At 41.3% G+C, this 18,561-nt stretch overlaps 1 protein-coding gene across 1 annotated transcript in view; it reads left to right on the top strand.

Annotated features, from left to right (window-relative positions):
• Window positions 1–8,208: 8,208 nt before the first annotated feature.
• RASGRP1 (RAS guanyl releasing protein 1) overlaps window positions 8,209–18,561 on the top strand; it is a 47,535-nt gene continuing 37,182 nt past the window's right edge. The window contains exons 1-2 of the mRNA XM_068398089.1: window positions 8,209–8,455; window positions 10,906–11,075. Of these exons, the coding sequence (XP_068254190.1) occupies window positions 8,424–8,455; window positions 10,906–11,075 (202 nt within the window). The 5' untranslated portion in view covers window positions 8,209–8,423. The remainder of the gene's footprint in view (window positions 8,456–10,905; window positions 11,076–18,561) is intronic.

An 18,561-nucleotide genomic window follows, 5' to 3' on the forward strand; every position in this document is an offset into this window, starting at 1 on the left:
CCTACACACCCACATCCTGTGAAACCCCTGTGATGACTCCTCATTTCTCCTCACCTCAACTGTCACTCATGCTGCTTCACACAATCCCTGTCATTGACTTTGTCACTACAAACAACAAGGGCAAAATCATTAATACTGGCCTTGAACACTGCAGCGGCAAAATTAAATTTTGTCCACTCTGGAAATTTTGAAGTAGCTTTGTCAGAAACAAAGCACATGGAAATCATGTCTATGTTTCGTTCCAACTTGAAGGAGCACTGTAATTTTAGCTGCTATTTGCTAAACAGAAAAATTTTAAGTAAATATTACATTAAAAAAAAAAACAAAACCACTTCTGTCAGCCCAGCTTTCATCCTGTGATACTTTCAAACGGGCTGTTATATTCACAACAATTTGCTTGTGAAACCACTTTTAAAAGGTTAAAACAATACACTTAATATATAGTGAGTGGTGTCTTGCCTCTTGCTGTTGACCAAGAGATATCCTGTAAAGGAAGTAGCTAATCACTGTCTCCTTGGAAAATGTTTACAAAGGGACGTTTGGGATGGTATTATCTACATCCTGTTTAAGTAGCTGTTTTGTTCTTTTAAATCAGATGGTGAACCAAAAAGAAGCATTCTAGTAGTATTGTTACGCTTTTTCTTTCTGTATTTTGAGTCTCACTGTTTCTGGACAGTAGTTATTTCAAGAGAACCAGCTGTTTTCCACCTTATCTATCCACACTTTATACACATGTGTTTTAAGAAAGGTGTTGCAGCATGGCTGGGGTTTTGGGAGGAGTGGGAGGAGGAAGTGAAGTGGATTCATTTTTGTGCTATTCTTATCAAAATCAATTGGTAAATTGTATGTACACGTAAGCCTTCTGATGACCTGAATCAAAAGTGATCATGTACGTTTATTCTGAAAGACCATAAAGGAAAGAAAACTATTTTGCTATGTATTTCTGGAGGGACATAGAAGTTATGATGACAATGCTCTTGGACTCAGTTATAGTAAATAAAAGCTTTTATCTTTCCCTGATGCCAGAATTAAATGTGATTTTGGTTTCAGTGATACAGAACACAGATTTCGGTTAGCGATACCATTACCTTTCACTGCATATTGCAGTATCATAATAGTCCCACCGTGTGCTAGTTCTGAAAGAGCTGGAGATTAATGCACGGTAGGCAGATGATCCTTCTAGGCAGATGATCAGTGCTTACTGTATTTCAGCATTCTCCTAAATAGGAAAACATCAAAATCTTTAATCAATAGAAACACTGAGGTATTACTTGTAGGACAGCCTCAAAGCCACACAAATCAAAGTGTGCTGCTACTCAGAAGAATGCCACCAGCTAATAACATTTTCTGACTTACCAGACGATGTTTTTATATACGATCAAGATACGTGTTCATTGCTTTTCTTACTGGAACGATTAATTTTAGTCCACTGTTATTTAAAGTCTTCCAGATTAAAAACAACAAAAAATCGAACAGTTTCAGTTACACATAGCTGACAGTGGAAGACTGTTGCCAATCAGCAGCTTGTGAATTATCTGTACAAACAACTGATGATAAACTTAGGCATAATTCTTAAAGTAAATTTTAGACTCTTTGATGACTTTTAAGTCCTTTAGGGAGTCCAGGGTGAAAATAAAAGGAGAAATTAAGTTATTAAAAATTATGAAATATCTATATTTTCCTGGACTGGCTCACTTCATCTTGTAAGATTTGTCTGAAAAGAAGAAAAAGAGAAGAGGAATTTGGCCATTTCAGAGGGATTCATCTCTGCTCAGAATCCCAATCAGGCTACTGATGAAACTCAGATTCTAGTGCAGTGTATGCACTGCCTGATGCATCTGTCTATCAGTGTCAAATTTCCTGTACTGAATATGAAACTTCTAATTTGGGTTTGAAAATCACGCACTCATGTATACTGTGCATCACTGGAATATATGAGCACTTTCACAGGCATAAATCCAATTATCTTCAGACTATTACTAAGCTATTGGACAAATTCTCACATAGCTGTAAGTCAAGAAAAGACTTTATCAATCATCTTTGTGAAGTACAGCGAGATTGTTTTTCCCATTTAAAAAGGGGGAGCAGAGGCACAAGGGAAAAGCCACAGAAGCTGCGGTACTTGAAAAGAGACAATGAGGGCCTTTTTCCCAAAAAACTAATTATCATTACTTAGTACTTTGCATGATCAAAGTACATGTTTTTATTTAATTTTCACTAGTGAATGCTCAGATTTCTGCAATTTCTACAGGTAAAAGAATGCCCATTCAGCATCCATATTGACTGGAATACAGTCAATAGATATGTAGAAAGCTCTTTTCGGCTTCATTACTTGAAGGGCAAGGGACTCTAGGAGAGGCCATAGAAGATACACAAGCAGTTTTCAATTATCTCAGCCATCAGACCACAATTTTACCTCTACACTCCTCTTTCCCTAGTGACTACAAGCCATCTACCTTCTGTAACCAAAGCAGTTGGAAATGACAACTCCCATCAGTATGCCTCCTTATTTTCCCCTACTACATATCCATACCATGATCTGAATGGAAGCAGAGGTGCTATGAAAGAAATTGTATCTTGTTTTATAGTTAAAGGCAATATTGACATCCATACACACAATGAGTCATAGATCTCCTAATTTTGGAGTACACAATACTTCAAGTGGCATCTCTACATGGTAACACTGCAATGGCTCAAAGACACAGTCAAGACAAGATCTATAGGTAGAGATAATGCCTTAGACCAACTAGTATAATATAGGAAAAAGTAGACAGATTTCCAGATGTTGCTATTTTTTTAAGTTTGGCAAAGCTTTCAACATAATTTCCTACAATATTCTTGCATTCAGTTTGGGACATTGAGGTCTGGATGGGTGGACAACTAGATACCCGTCTAGTAAAAAGCTGTTTGAATGGTTCGGCTCAGAGGGTATGGGTTGTACTCTAACTGGAGGCTGGCAGTGAGTAGCACAGGGGTCTGTCCTGGGACCTGTTCATTTTAACACTGTTACCAACAGTCTGGAGGAGGCGATGCAGTGCACTCTCCTCAAGTTTGCAGGCATCATCAAATTGGGACAACAATTCAGTACACTTGAGGGCAGGGCTGCCATCCAGACAGACCTAGACAGGCTGGAGGAATGGACTGACAGGAACTTCTATGAAATTCAGCAAGGACAAATGCATAGTCCTACACCTGGGAAGGAAGAGACCCTTGCACCAATGTAGGCTGGGGACTGACCGGCTGGGGAGCAGCACTGCTGAAAAGGAGGTGGAGGTCTTGCCAGGCAGCAAGCAGCACATGAGCCAGCAGCATGCCCTGACAGCAGAGAAGGCCAACAGCACCCTGGGCTGTATTCACAGGCACAGAGCCAGCAGATCGAGGGAAGTGATTACACCACCTCTCCTCAGCACTGTAGACTGAGTCCAGTTCTGGGCTCCCCAGTACAAGAAGGACATTGACAAACTGGAGTGAGTTTACCAGAGGGCCACCGAGATCGTTGGAGGCTGGAGTGCTTGCCCTGTAAGGAGATGCTAAGGGAACTGGGCCTTTTCAGCCTGGAGAAGAGATGGCCTCAGGGGGGATGTAACAGCAGACTGACTGTACTTCTGAGAAGGTTATTGAGAAGGAGCCAGGTTCTTCACAACAGTGCATGGTAGGAGTATAAGAGACAACAAATAAACTGAAACAAGAGAAGATACTGATTGTATATAAGGAAAAATCTTTTTTTTTTTAACCACGAAAGCAGTCAAATGTTGCAACAGATTGCTCAGAGAAGCTGCACAATCTTCAGACTTGGCAGTTTTCAAGATCCAACTGGACAAAGCCCTGAGCAACCAGGTCTAGTCCCACAGCTGGCTGTGCTTTGAACAGAAGGCTGGACCTGAGGTCCCTTCCAAACTCATTTTGTGATTCTGTGATTCTCCACAGAAACCCTCTTCAATTCTACTCAAAACCTTGTCTTTTTCTAACTGTGCCAGCTGGTCTGATAAAAAGTATTGCCTTTATCTACAAACTACGTCCTGCCTATAATTCCCAAGACTAAAAACCACAGATGTTCCATCAAGTGGCAGCATGTTTACACCTACATGGATCACTACTAGGACTGGACTCATTCAATCCATCCCACAGACCTTTGGCATTTGAACTGACAAAATGACTCACAGTAGCTGTAATGATAGGCCTGAGTGTTCACTGAGAGTGGTGGGAAACCCATGGCTGGCAAATAACCTAAGAAATGCTCTGGCAAAATCCAAAACCAGTGAGACGTGGGCAGTCCATGCTCTACTCTAGGTTCTGACAATTTTCCTAAGATTTTCCTTTTCCTCTTTCATGAATTCTAGTCTTGCTTCTTTCCTTGTTCAGCTCAAGGCTGACTGCTGGACATTAAAAGGTTTAACAAAAGCAGCCTTTACAGAAGAAATGTCAGTATAGAGGTAGATTGGATAGGTAGATCTGTTAGTAGCATAGCTACTAACTTTGTAAGATGTCTTGCATATAATGTACACAAGCCTATGGTCCTTAAACGTAAGGAGGCAGTGGCTACTGGGTGCTCCCAATTCCTCCTGTTCTTGTAGAAAAACTGGAACCTCAGAGGTACTTTATTGACAACTCAAAGTACTCAAATAAGATTAGTCCAGTCTTCTTCAACCTGACTTTAAAACCATGTTTAAAAGAGGATTCACATTCTTCTTAATTTACTATCCACTCTCTGAATCCTAGTCTTACACTTTCAGGTCCCATTCTGCAATCATGAGTATGAGTTTTATTGCCTCCCACTTATAAAAGAAAGCTGTGGTTCTCCAAAACGTCACCCTAGAACATGGAAGATACTTGTGATAAAGTCACAAAAACTAACACTGTTATACGTCACGTCGCTTCAGAAAGTGGAACATTCCATCCCTGGCCACTATGGCAAAGGTGCATCAAGGGAAAAATTGCAAGAGAATTACCATGGTCTAATAACCTCAATGGGGTTATCAGACCAAAACCTTCACTAACACTACAACTTTCTAAAAATAGAAATGTTTGATAAATTAGTGAAAGCACACAAAGCCTAGATCATCCTGGTCAAAAGTTATGACCCAGGCTTGGAACAAGACACGAGAAATGTTCTACTAGCTGTAACAGAAATTAACACTCACACCAACAAAAACTGCTCTAACAGCTACAAACTTTAATTATTATAACAGGGAAGTACATTTAGATGATGCCTTAAATAGGGCTGCTATTCCTATCAGATGATCATACAGGATAGCCACACCTTTGGCGCATCTTTGGCATATCACAGCTCAGATGAAAGAAGGTTTTTCATGTGCAATTACTAGGAGGCCCTCACTGACAACAACTTGTTAAACCTAATGATTCTGATTACTACCTAGTCCGCATAACATATGTTGACTTTTCATACAGTGACTCTCCATAGCTTTCCATTTGCTGTCCTTCTAATTATGTTAGCAAGCTTTTCTCCTTTTCTGGAATTGCTTCCTACACTAGATTGTCCTGCTTGCCTTTCTAATGTTGTCTACTGACCCCGCCACCTAGCAGATGCTCTGTCAGCGCCAGGAAACCTTCTCATTCATGATCCCTCAAGGACGAAAAGCTTTTGGAATCAGGCTGTGATTTTACAATGATCTACGTAAAATAGATCTAAGTGAAAGCTACTGGAAAAATGTGTGGTCTTGCTCTCTTGTCATTGGCTGTGGCAGCAGTTGAGCTAATATGAGTGAGTGGTGAAATTAATTAAATAATTTATACTGTATAGCAGAACATCTATCATTTTTAGTCAGGTTGGGTTTTTTGCCTTGATTAATTTTTGTGTGCAACTCACCGTGTGGTTGTACAAGTTCCACTAGTTGGCCCATTATAAAGAACAGGAATATGGACCCAGGAAAGATGGCAAATTAAATGAGCTTAAAGTAGATAGGAAAGAACAGCTTAAGAAAATTATTTTCACTCTGCTTCAAGGCCAAGCTAGGTTTGTGGACTCGCCCTAACTTGGAGGGAGAAAGGCATATCTTGGCAGTACAACAGAACTTCAAAGATGAGGTTTGCACTGAGGCAGTAAGTTGGTCCCTTCACTTGGTTCCAATGGTAAAATCAAATGTATAAGTTACTATTGTTGCAAGATCGTCCAGGAATCTATGCACCACAGTATAAAAACACCTGGCTGGTCATGTTCTCTTGGGAGCAATATGGCCCATCCTAGCCATCATCATCTTGCAACTCTGTTAGCATGGCTCCTTTGGATCATAGGTTATATTTCAAAGTAATCATCTACTGATTGAAGCTCTGAGAACAGAAGAAATATCTTGCCTTTCCACAGAGCAAATTTCTGATCCTCTGAGGACACAAAACAGGCATGAATATACTTTACAGTAGGAGACCATTTCATCTGAAGTATGTCACAAAGATCAGTATGTCAGACTGCTGTGTGGGCATGTAAGTTACAATTGAATTTCTGTATGAGATTGTGTACTGTAGGATTTACATACATATTACTTTCTGACCACAAAGCTAGAGAGTATTCTTTCTGCCGAACCTCCATTTATTTGTGTGTGTATGCATGCACATTAACTTCTCAAGGAATATGTGTGAAAGAGAAAGCAAAGATAGCTGAGACGTACTTCTCCGAAGTAAAATTCAGCCAGGAGATTGGCTTAACAACATATTTGCCACAGATAATATCACAGACCACGTGACCTGTGGTCTTAGATATATATTAATGTATTTGTGTTTCTTAAACCACAGAGACCTTGACGCTCTATGCTAGGAATGAGCTTAAAACTTACTCAGAAGAATGTCATCTACTGAATCACTGATGGGATTTCCAGGAGGATGTAGGGTTTTTCCTTTTACCTGGAGGTCTTCAGCAAAGCAAAAGTCAGGTTTGCACAGCTCCTGTTGTAATAATGGTATTTACCACCACCTCTGAGAAAATGCCAGTGAGCTGTGTCCTTTGCGAAACTCATCATTTTGGAGACCTAAAGAGAAATGTGCCCTGGTTATTGGCAGATAATTACTTCGACTACCTGGTCCTTACCAGTTAAGTCTCAAAAGTAAAGAAACAGTTTATATGAAAACTGCCTGGATCTGGGCGTGAGGCACGATGGCATTATGATGCCTAAGTAACTTTTAAGAACGTAAACTGAGCTCTCAAAATAAGCTGTTGACAACACAGCAGCCGAAGTGCCCTGTGACCCAGTACTTTTCTGCTGCTCCGTTGAATGTATTTCTCAAAAAAAGGCCATTTGGTCAAACTGTAAGTTACAGGGCACGGGGTGAGTTTGCTCTTGCAGATTTTGTGCTTGGTCATTTCTCCTCAGAAGTGAGGGGTTGTCAATGTCGAGTTGGAAGAGCTCTCAGAAACTCGTAATTATGGTATCAGGACCATGAAAACTACTCGGTCCCCTTTCCTCGCCCTGTGATTGAACTGGAGGGACAGCATAAGGTGCCAAATAAGCACGGAGGCTTTAAAATAATTATCGTCAACATGAGTATCTCAGTTTTGTGCCCCCACCCCAGCATCGCAGACGCTTACTCCCAGCTGCGCATACAGCGGGGGGAGCGCAGCGTGTCCCTGCCGGCGCGGAGCGAAACGGCCGCGGCACTTTCCCGGCAGCCGGGCCTCCCGCCAGGCCCCGCCGCGCACCACCCGAGGTCTGTGTGCGGAGGAGGGCTCGGGCTGCCCGCGGCCTTCGAACCCATTCGCCGACGCGAGCGCTCGGCCCTCGTCGCAGCCGGCGGCAGGTAGCGGGGCGGAGGGGCCGGGAGCGGCGCGGAGGGGATGCCGCGGGACACCCTACGCCGCCGGCGGCCGCTACCCAGCTAATCAGCGCGCGCGGGCTCAGCGCGAGGAGCGTCTCGGGTTTGGCCGAGAGTTGCCCCCCGCCCCGCCCCGCCCCGGCACAGCCTGCCCAGGTGCCCCGGCAGCGGCTGTCCTCGGCCAGCGGGCGGGCGTGCTCCGGCGGTGCGTCGGCTGCTGCGAGGCTCGTGTGACGCGCGGCGACTCAGCCCGCCGCGGGGAGGGGGCTTGCCCAGAGGGGCGGGCCTGGCCTGCCCTGCCGGGCCAGAGTCGTGCCGTGGAAAAAGTTTTCGCCGCTTGAGAGCCAGGCGGTGTGAGCGGGAGAGTGTTTCGGTACCTGGTAAAGCCGGCGGCTTCAGAGAAGAGCAGCCCAGTAGCTCCGTACTTCCTTCTGCCGATAAGATCTTCGCCTGCGCTCGTCACGGGTGGCGGCTGCCGCTGCCCCACTTGAATCGGTTTCAGACTCCTCACGAGGCGAGACGGGGAGCGGGAGAGCAGCGAGGCGGGAGGAGGCGATGCACGGGGCCGCGCTGCTCCCCCCAGCCTTCTCCGCCCCGCGCAGCCCCGCTCCCTGTGCCGCTTGCAGAGGCGGCCGGGCGGCGGAGACGCGCCTGGCACCGGCATGGGAACCTTAAGGAAGAGGAGAGAAAACCAGTGAGTTCGCCGTTGCTGTTTTATTCTGTCGCTCTCCGCGGCGGGACGGTGCCCCGGGCGGGGCGGGCTGCGGCGGGTCTCGGGGTCACACGCCGCCGCGCCTGAGAACGTGAGGCGCCCGCCCGGGGCCGTGTGGAGGGGTGGATATGCTGCCTCCGCGGCGGAGCCGGCGTGGGCTTCCGCGGGGCGCGGGGGCGGTGGTCCGGGTGGCTGGGGCTCCGCGGGGGCCGGCCGGGGCCCTCCCAGCTGGGCAGGAGAGAGGGAAAGAAGCGCGGGAGGGGACGTGCGGGGGGAGGATTTCGTTTCACCCTTTTGAGTGCAAGTGTGCGCCGGGCATGTCGGTCAGCACGGACTGGGAAGAGCCTCACGGTACGGTCCCAGCGGGAGGGGCAGCTCGGCGGCCGCCCGGGCTCCGGTTACCTGCGGCACAGCCGGCGGTCTGCCGGTGGGGCGCGGAGCTGCCGCCGGGGCCGGGGCGCGAGGCTGTCCACTCCTCGCCGGGGAAGCGCCGCCTGCCCGGGTGTCAGTGCACGAGCTGGTGGTCACTTGTTTGTGGTTTCTTCCCCACGGCCAAACAGCGTGCAGTGGAAATGCAGGGCGCCTGTGTCCCCCCCGCCGCCCCCCAGCACACCTTTAATCTATTTTTCATGTCAAGGGACTGCTGCAAGGGGATCTGTTATAGAGAATGGTTAGTTTCCGACGTGTCACCGGCTGAGTTGTGCCTGTTCAGTGTTGCCAAGTCGGCCACAATGTTATTGTAAACTGTTTTGGGGGTGTGAACACTTAAGGTTCTCTACACTGTGTTGCCAAGACCTAAAATACATTCTTGCCCCAACTCCTACTTTACTACTACTGCATTGCTAGGATACTCTGCCCTGTGTTGTAGGGGCACTGGAATAAAGTTGGGAGAGGGGTTTAAGCTTGTGGAAAGAAAACCCTGAAAGGTCTTCAGGCCCCTGCTCTTTTAAAATGAGAACAGGAAGTCAGATCACAAAGCTAAGAGGGAAATTTAGAGAAAGGGGGAAGGGAAGAGAACATTCTTTGCATAGCCTCTGTCAGCTTCATTACGGAGGAGCTGAGTGATGGTCACTACCTCTGCAGTGTCAGGCATGTGCTTTCCTGACTTTGAAATTGTGGAGGCCTGGGGTCTGTGTTGGGTTGTAAGTGACATCGTGTGCAGTTTCATGGCTTTCCCAGCATTCAAATGAGACAGAAATTCAAGATAAGGCTTGAAATTCACTGGGATGAGGTAGGGTACAGTCTGTCTTCATAAGGCATGCATATTTCCAACTCCATCCAGGAGTGCCTGTATGGGGATGTTTGTGTCTTTATCTTCCCTATCTGTATGTAGTACGCACGCTGGATAAATTTCTATGCCTTTTCTTCCCAGGACTGTCAGTTTATTAATAAAGCCTTGCATAGTGTTCCAAGAAAAACTGAATGAAAGATTGAGATAGCATCTTAAATATGCTGGAGTCTGTTTAGGAAGACTGTGGAGTGTAAATTGTCCCTGAAATAAACTCAGGTTTTATTGAAACAGCACTGGTTGTTTCCCTGTTGTGAACTGTATGGTTGTACTCTCAAGTCAGATTTTGAGGTGGTTCCTGTTACTTGCAGGCAAAAATGTTTCAGCACTTTTCATTGATGTAATAATGTGCCTATTTACTATTTCACACAGAATTATGAACTTGTATGCAAACAATGAACAGCCTTTAATATTACCTGTAAACATACACATTCTTGAAGTCTAAGATAATATATGGTCAAAATACAAGCCTAAAACTAGATATGTGCTTTATTTTGGTCTCTTTTACCTTTATTATTAAAGACGTTAATTTAGTCAGGTATGCAATTTTAAAACAACTTAGTAGGAAATAATAGTATAGAACGGATGCAGATTAATCTTTTTTTTTTTTTTTTTAAATTGTGAAATACTCCACTGTAAAGTTGCACTGATATTTTGTTTACTTGATAGTGATTTTCCAAATGAAATTAATAAAGCTAGTCTGGCATTTTCCAATATGTGTAATATTTGATTATAGTTTTTGTCCTTTTTTGTCTAATTTTTTTGTCCTTCAGTTTTGGTAGGCACACAAATATGTGGTGGTAGATTCCTGCATAACAGTATTCCTGTTACATAGTTTGAGGGGGTTTTATGCTTGTGCTGAAGTTGTAATGTAAACATAACTCCCCAGCAAAGAAACGACTTCTGGTAATCTTGACAGATCATTCAAGGAGCTCTATAACCGTGTGCCCTACAGTCCACATTTAGCAGAAAAAAAAAATCTCACTGAGCATTCTCTTTGGTGTACGTATTAAGTGGGAGGGTGATTTCGGCACCCTAGCTACAGGGAGTTAATTGTCCTTTAAATATCTCCTCCTTTCCCATGCAGCGTAAAATTTACCACTCGATCTTCTTGTGTTTACTTCACTATTGTGCTTTCTTTTAGGCAACCTGCCCAAGCATGCAGCTCTGCCCCGGAATCGGCACTTGAGCTGAAGCAGATCGGTCATTGTCCCAGCCTTTCAAATCTTACCCAGGTCACAATGGTGCCGTTGGGGCATTTAGCCAAAGGGGCCACTTTGGAAGATCTTCTTGAAACCTGCATTCAGTCTTTTGGTGAGTGTCTGGAGGTTTTTAGAATCATATTCGTTTGTTTCTGTCCTGGCTACATTTAGGTCACTTACTAGTGAGTTACATTGATTTATTAGTGGAGTAGAAAGGCGTAACTGAGAACTTTGTATACGGTAGGTGACTGCATATTTGTATAGGTGTGTAGATCTGTTTGTGCATATGTGTGTAATACATGCTAAGAGATTAGTGGGACTACTGCTTTTTCTTGAGAGAGTAAGACAACCGCCAGTCATCTATATTTTTATGTGTGTTTTTTTGTTGTTCCTTCAAGTACCAATTTGGTAAACGTTAGCAAGTAATCATTGTATTTTGCATATTGCAGTAATATTCTCATCATGTGTGTAAACAATGTGTTTATATTAAACATTTTGAAAAGAGCAAGGCTGTTTTTAAACTAGGTGAAATAACATTGGATTGTGTGTTGCATTATCAGTATAGATTTAAAGTTGCTTCTCTACAAAACAAAAATCACAACTGTATACCTTTTTGAGCCTATCAGTTATCCATTTGTCTTCTACAATAAGAATTGTAATATATGGACAAGCATGACTGTTGCCTGAGCCCTATATCCCAAGTTTTCTTTTCCAACTTTTTCATTAGTAAATGCATTTTTTCTATTATTAAAATACATTAGTACTGAAGGCACTCAAAATGATTCTCAATAATTTGCTTATAAGTAGTGCATCTGTTCATTAATGCTGTGTCTTTCAGTGCTATGAGCTATTCCCAAAGCATATGTGGCAAAGTCTTAGTTGCAGAGTAGTCCTTAGAAAATAAATGTACTTGAACACCCACTAAGCTCTAAAATAATTAATCTATATAGTTAAATAGTAACACATAGTGCTGATCTAGTGATACAGCACATAAATACTGTATAAACAATGACTAATCTTTCACATTCATTGGAATGTTTTTTAAACTTTAAAGCCTTCTAATCAGCATGTGCAGAGAAATGCATGTCTGAGAAAAGTTGACGAAACATTTAATTTTTAGTAACGTTTTGTTTCTTTTTGGCTTCTCCATTTAATTATTGTAAAGAACATATCCACTGAACTGCTATAAAGCCTTAATTCCTAAACAAATGTCTATTCATATTTTTGTAAGTTTTGGATCACTGTGAGTGAGATAAGACATCTAGAGTGTGTGTAAGACCTTGATACAGTTTTAATATTGTGACTACTTGACTGATATTAATGTGTCCACATTTTTATGAAAAAAGTGTTATAAATACAACATTATAACAATCTAGTAAAACAATTACAGTGATTGATTTAAAGTAGTGTAGGTGAAACCCTGAATGGGACATTATTGCTGGTTTAATTATTTTAATACTTTTTTAATACTCTGTGCATATCAGCATAGACATCCTTATGTGTTCTCAGATTCCTGGGCATCCATATATTGTAAGGACTAAGGTGACAAAGAAAAGCAAGTGTACCTGCCCAGTTCAGCTATATATGCGTGTGAATATTTCTAAAGGGTTTCATAGTTCAGTTAGAGAATTTACCATAGTCAACTAAATAGGGTTTTCTTGAACCTTGACAAGTGGTATGTAGGTCTAGCAAAGTGAATTGTAGTGCATCTGCAAACATAATCTTAAACTCACTAAGGACTGCTAGAATTATGATGTGTGCTGCAGAACTTCAGACTTTTCATTGGGCAATTCATAGTAGTGTCTGTACTTGTACATCTTCTATGACATGCATATTCTTAAGATATGTTGGAGCATGGTATTTAAATAAATTGTAAAGTGCAACTGTTACAACTATAGAAAACCTACATAATGAAGTTCCTTAAAGAATGTTCTTGTAGCTACCAACAAAAACACTGTGCAAAATTCATTCATATCATCATGCCAATAAAATAAGAAATTGAAAAAATTTTAATCTGGGAGTTTGAGGAGGGGTAGTGGTAGGGAGAAAAAAGGTGGGGGAAAAAAGCATAGTGCTGAATGATTACAAGTAAACTGAGTGAGCAAGTTTCTTCCCATGCATAGTACTAAAGTAAAGCTATTACCCTGTACTCTAATAGTTCTATTCAGACTGAGGTTATATCTTCAGTCTCAGATATGCTGACCTATAACATTTTGTATATTATTCTAGAAATTCATTATTGTGATCTGAGCAAGTTTTTTAATATTAAAAATACAGAACCCCCCAAGACATAAGCATAGATTTCCTTTGTATACTTCAAGTTTACTTTCTGGAAAAAGCCTTGATTCATTTGCTGTCTAGGGTTAAGGAGAACAATAAGCAGTAGATAGAGATGATGATGCGTCACATTTCAGAATATATACTGCATCATGTTAGTATTGTAGTGCACTTGCTAATATTATGCTTACAGTTACAAATACAATTCCTATATAAAGTATGGAGCTGAATTTATGTTCCTGGACTCAACTATGCAAGTGTGGAAAAAGCAAATTATGTGTAAGAGGGGCTGCTGTCAACAATGATATGTAAAGGGAAGCCGGCAGCCTTTTGCCATATATGCAGAGAATATCACAAGAAGCTCTAACCAAGAAGGTATTAAGAATTAGTACACACTTACAGATGTGAAGAACACAAGTATAAGTTATTTATCTTACAGTATGGATAAGGGGAAAAAATGAGAAAGGGGGATATGCTAAGCTGAAGTTAAGAGTGAGAAGGCTAAGCTTTGCCACAGTGTTGTAAATGGATTCCAGGACGTTTTGTAGAAAGACCAGTTTTGTCTAGAGAGCCAAGTCAATCCAAAACCGATGCTAAGGAGGTGAGGAACAAAGACTGGATCTTGGAGTTAGTGATACTGTCTGTGGGTTGTCATGGTTTAACCCCAGCTGGCAACTAAGAGGCACACAGCCGCTTGCTCAGAGAATTGGAAGGGTAAAAGTGAAAAAACTCGTGGGTTGAGATAAAGACAGTTTAATAGATAAAATAAAAGCTGTGCACATAAGCAAAGCAAAACAAGGAATTCATCCACTACTTCCCATCCGCAGGCAGGTGTTCAGTGATCTCCAGGAAAGCAGGGCTTCATCATGCGTAATGGTTACTTGGGAAGACAAACTCCATCACTCCGAACATCCTCCCCCTTCCTTCTTCTTCCCCCAGCTTTATATGCTGAGCATGACGACATATGATGTGGAATATTCCCTTGGTCAGGTGGGGTCAGCTGTCCCGACTGCACCCCCTCACAACTTCTTGTGCACCCCAATCCCAGTCACTGGTGGGGTAGTGTGAGAAGCAGAAAAGGCCTCAACTCTGTGTAAGCACTGTTTAGCAGTAACTAAAACATCTCTGAGTTATCAACACTGTTTTCAGCACAAATCCAAAACATAGCCCATACTAGCTACTATGAAGATTAACTACCCCAGCCAAAACCAGCACATGGGTCTACAATAGCGCTGGGTAGAAGATCACGCTAGAATGTGAACAGAATAGTGTGAATTACAATGGTGGTGTTGTACCTGCTAATTCCAAAAGTAAAGAGTTAGGAGGCATTTTGTTTTCTTTTTTTTTAGAAAAGACCGAAAACTTACTCAGTGTAATTAACATAAACATCTACTTGGGGATAGTTAGTGTGTGTTCTTTTACCTCTCAAATTTAGTCTTCAGCTTGAACTGATGAGTGATAGGCATGTGCTTTAGAGACAGAAAAAGTGAGGGTCATATGAGGTAGTGTGAAGTCATGTAGATGATCACTACATCTGAGAGATCAGCGTTACATCAGTTTTTATTCAATAGCATGATGAGAAGGAAATGCTGAAAGTAGAGGTTTCTTCAAGTCCTATGAAAGGTTGTGTCAGGATGAGTAAGATCAATCATCCTTCAAATGAATTGCTAAAAGAAAAGCTGGTATGTAAGCTAGGTCAAGAGTTCAGGAAAAGAGTGTGATGAGAGACTGAAGGCAGGAAGTGTCTTAGAAAGGAATATTGGTCCTGAAACCTCTCTCATCAGTTTAAAGAGAAGAGATTTGGTTATACAGGACAGTGATTCAAAACATGTTCTACATGACTTGGAAGATCTCTTATCATTCGAAGTAGCTACAGGATGCTGTTACTGCTATCATCTGGATTGACAAGAAGAGTTACAGAACGCAAGTAAATGCATCACATGTGATTGCCTTAGAAAAGAAGGGGAAATGTAGCATATAAGTGGAGCTGACAATAACTTTTAAAGATGAAAAAGTGATCGTTTGGAAAGAAAGAGAAGTCATAATAGGGAAGTGGAGGAAAAGAGAAATCAAAGAAGGGAGGAGAGCGGGAGATAGGGTAAAATGATTGAAAATACTAGAAAATACAGAGGCTGTAGAAAGGTTAGATTCAGTGAAACCTCTCCATTAGGGAGGTTAATTCTGAACAGAAAGGTCACAAAGAGAAAATTAAAGGTAGATGTTCAATTGGCAACAAGATGGTTGAAGCTGTGAGTTCGGGGAAGCAAAGAAGTAATTAATAGATCTAGGCTTGGAATATGACAGCTTCAGGAGGGAGATAATTTATTCGGGAGGAAATCTTCATTAGCAACTGTGATTCTGGAGTGGAACTGTAAGCGGAACAGTGACTTTAACCCCCTGCAGCCACTTTTTTCCATTATGTAGTATATAAAATACCTGGAAAATAATGTACTTTTGACTGGTAGACAGTTCTCTGAAAGTCAGTATGGCACTGTCTCTTACTTTGTTGCTAGTTGTAAAGACACTTATTCTATCAGCTTTGTTGTTGAAACCAACAGAGTAGGGTCTAATTTGCTGGTCCACAGCCATACTGACTATTTAATGCTGACAGTTCAGTGGAACACAGGAAGCAGATGCTTAGTAGCGCAGCCCTACTTTTTCCTAGCTCTTCGTATAGTAATCTTTGGGAGACTGCATAAATGCATGTTAACATATATTTAGTCCAGAAAGTGTTACAGATCAGAGAGGAAAAATATGTCAGCAGTGTTAACTTCACTGCATATCTTAATTTGTTAACTGTATATCTGCTAACTATAGAAATGACATAATAATTGTTCATAACATTTTTCACCCTAGGCTATCCTCCTGCTACTGTGAGCTTGATGTTCTGACTATGTGTAAGCAAGTCAGTTTCTATTCTAGCAGATTTTTTTTTCTGTTTGTATCATCTTCACTATATGTTTGTGGATGGTAAGAAGTCCCTATTTCTTTCCTTTGACTGTAAGCTTCTATCTTTATCTTATAAATGTATATTTTTTTAAATCTTGAGTAAGGTTTAAGTGTGTTTATTTTTTTAAACAAATACACCTTTCAAAGATTTGATTAACTATTTTAACATGCATTCAAGCTTATAGACATGTAGGGTTAGAGGGCCTTTACCTTGCCCACACAAAACATTTGTTTACATTGTTTTTACAAGTGTTTAAAAACCCTGTTGCAATCAGGACAAAGTGAATCTTCAGCATCGTGTCAGTTTGCTGTCTCCCTACTTTGTCTGTAGTAAAGTCCTGAAACGTTTCTTAGAACTACCTAACAAACAATTCCAAGACTGCGCTTGAAAGTCATAATTTATAGAAACACTTGTGTCTTCCTAAAAACATCCGAGGGTCATTTAAGAGCTGAGAAATCCCTAAGATCTCAAAATTTTAATATTATGAAGGTATTTCAGTCCTTAACCTCTGAGTGCATAATCTTACTCGTTTGCTTCTTATATTTGATTACTGGAAGCATGATTACTGTAGCACACAGAAGACCTATGCTTATCCTACAATTCAGGCACTTCAGTTACTGCTAGACAAGATATGTATGCTCAGTGGAAAAAAAAAATCATGAAATGTCATCTTTAAATGCATGTCACCATGCAATGTCCCTGTGTCTGGTTTGTTAAGAGAGATGCAAGTAAAGGGCTTTAGGAAAGCAACCAAAACATTTCCCAGAGCACGTAACATAATTCTATGTAGTAGCTCAGCCACGATAAACTGTTTGCAGTGGAGTTAGTTGTTTATACTGCTATGTCAATCTTCAATAAAAAAAAAATTAAAATAAGATTTAAACCCATGGCTACTACTTTTGAAAGAAGTTGAAAATCATAACCTGAAAGATTAACAATGTTCTTAATAGAATTTATGTGAACATAGTGCAATTTGCAACTTCTGATGGTCATAAGTAGGTTGTGATGTGAAGTGTTCTGCGGTGTCTGATCAGTGCTAAACTAGCTTGTTTGCCTCAATGTGTGATAAAATGAGATGTTTGTAAGCAAACCTGAGAAATTCTGGAAACCACTTCCAGACTGAACTGGATGAAAAATGCCACAGAATTTTCTTGATAGAAATCAGAAATCTGGCAAAGGTGCTGGTGCTGGTTGCCTTTTAGGCACTAGCTGCCTAAAACTGTACAAGTTAATCATAGTTAAAATTTTCTAGAATAAAAAATAACTACATTAGCAGACCTGTCTAGTTCTGGGAACTGATATTTTTATAGCTCACTTTTGTGTGAATGTCATGCAAAAAACATATTGAGTCTTAGGAATTCTTCGTGAGCCCGGCAAGTATTGCATCCGTTTTGCAAACAATGAAACAGGCAAGTTAGAGTTCACTCATTAGGAGAACCGTAGCCATCTTCTCCTCTGAAATACGGAAAATTTGAAAGTTTTATCCTGTTTTTCCGCTTTCAGTTATCTAAAAAACCTCATTCTACTCTTAACATATGTACATTCTTCCAGTCTGGTTAAAACATACAATAACTAGTAAAACAATCTCAGTACAAGTACCAAGTTTATCTTTATCCTTTTACTAAATTTACCATATACGAAATTCTAACATAGAATTCTGATTCAAAATCAGTTACGACTTTCAAGGCATATGCACACCCACGGAAGGCAGCTTTGGTCATTTACTTTTTTCTGTTAGATTTGCCTGAACAGTCATTTGTTTTTATCTCATGCTTCACAAACTTGCAGGGTTCCACCCCTTGCCCCTGAAGCCTAAGGCTGAATGTTGAGGTCTCCAGTCCCCCCAAAAGCAGTTAAAGTTTCTTCACGTTATTGTTCTGTATTAAAATGTTGTTGATCATTGTAATCTGGGTGCGATTTGGTCAAATACAGTGCAAAAACTTTAGTATCGCTTGGCAACAGCAACTATGTTAACGATCAATTAATGACATTGTGGGAACAGAAGAGTAGTTACTGCTCTGGAGAATACTAAGTGCTGTTAAGCTAATTGTTAAGTTAATTGTGATTGTACCAAAACGAAAATAGATTTCTTTTTTAACCTGATGTCTGTGGAAAAAATTTTCCCAAGGAGAAGAAACTTTAAATATCTTTATATATATTTTAAAGTTCTATTTAGCTAATTTGACTTTAGTCTTTTCAATATAATTTTCCAAAGTCAAGAAATAAGTAATAAAAGAAGATGAAGAAAACAGACTGCTTGCTTACTCTCCCATTTACTTACGTTTACCCCACGGATATGGCAGAAAATTCTATCTTCATACCTCTAAATATAACTTCAGAAAAAAACAATATAACTTTTATTTAGCAATGC

This window comes from Nyctibius grandis, chromosome 4 (genome assembly GCF_013368605.1).
Source record: "Nyctibius grandis isolate bNycGra1 chromosome 4, bNycGra1.pri, whole genome shotgun sequence".
NCBI lineage: Eukaryota > Metazoa > Chordata > Aves > Nyctibiiformes > Nyctibiidae > Nyctibius > Nyctibius grandis.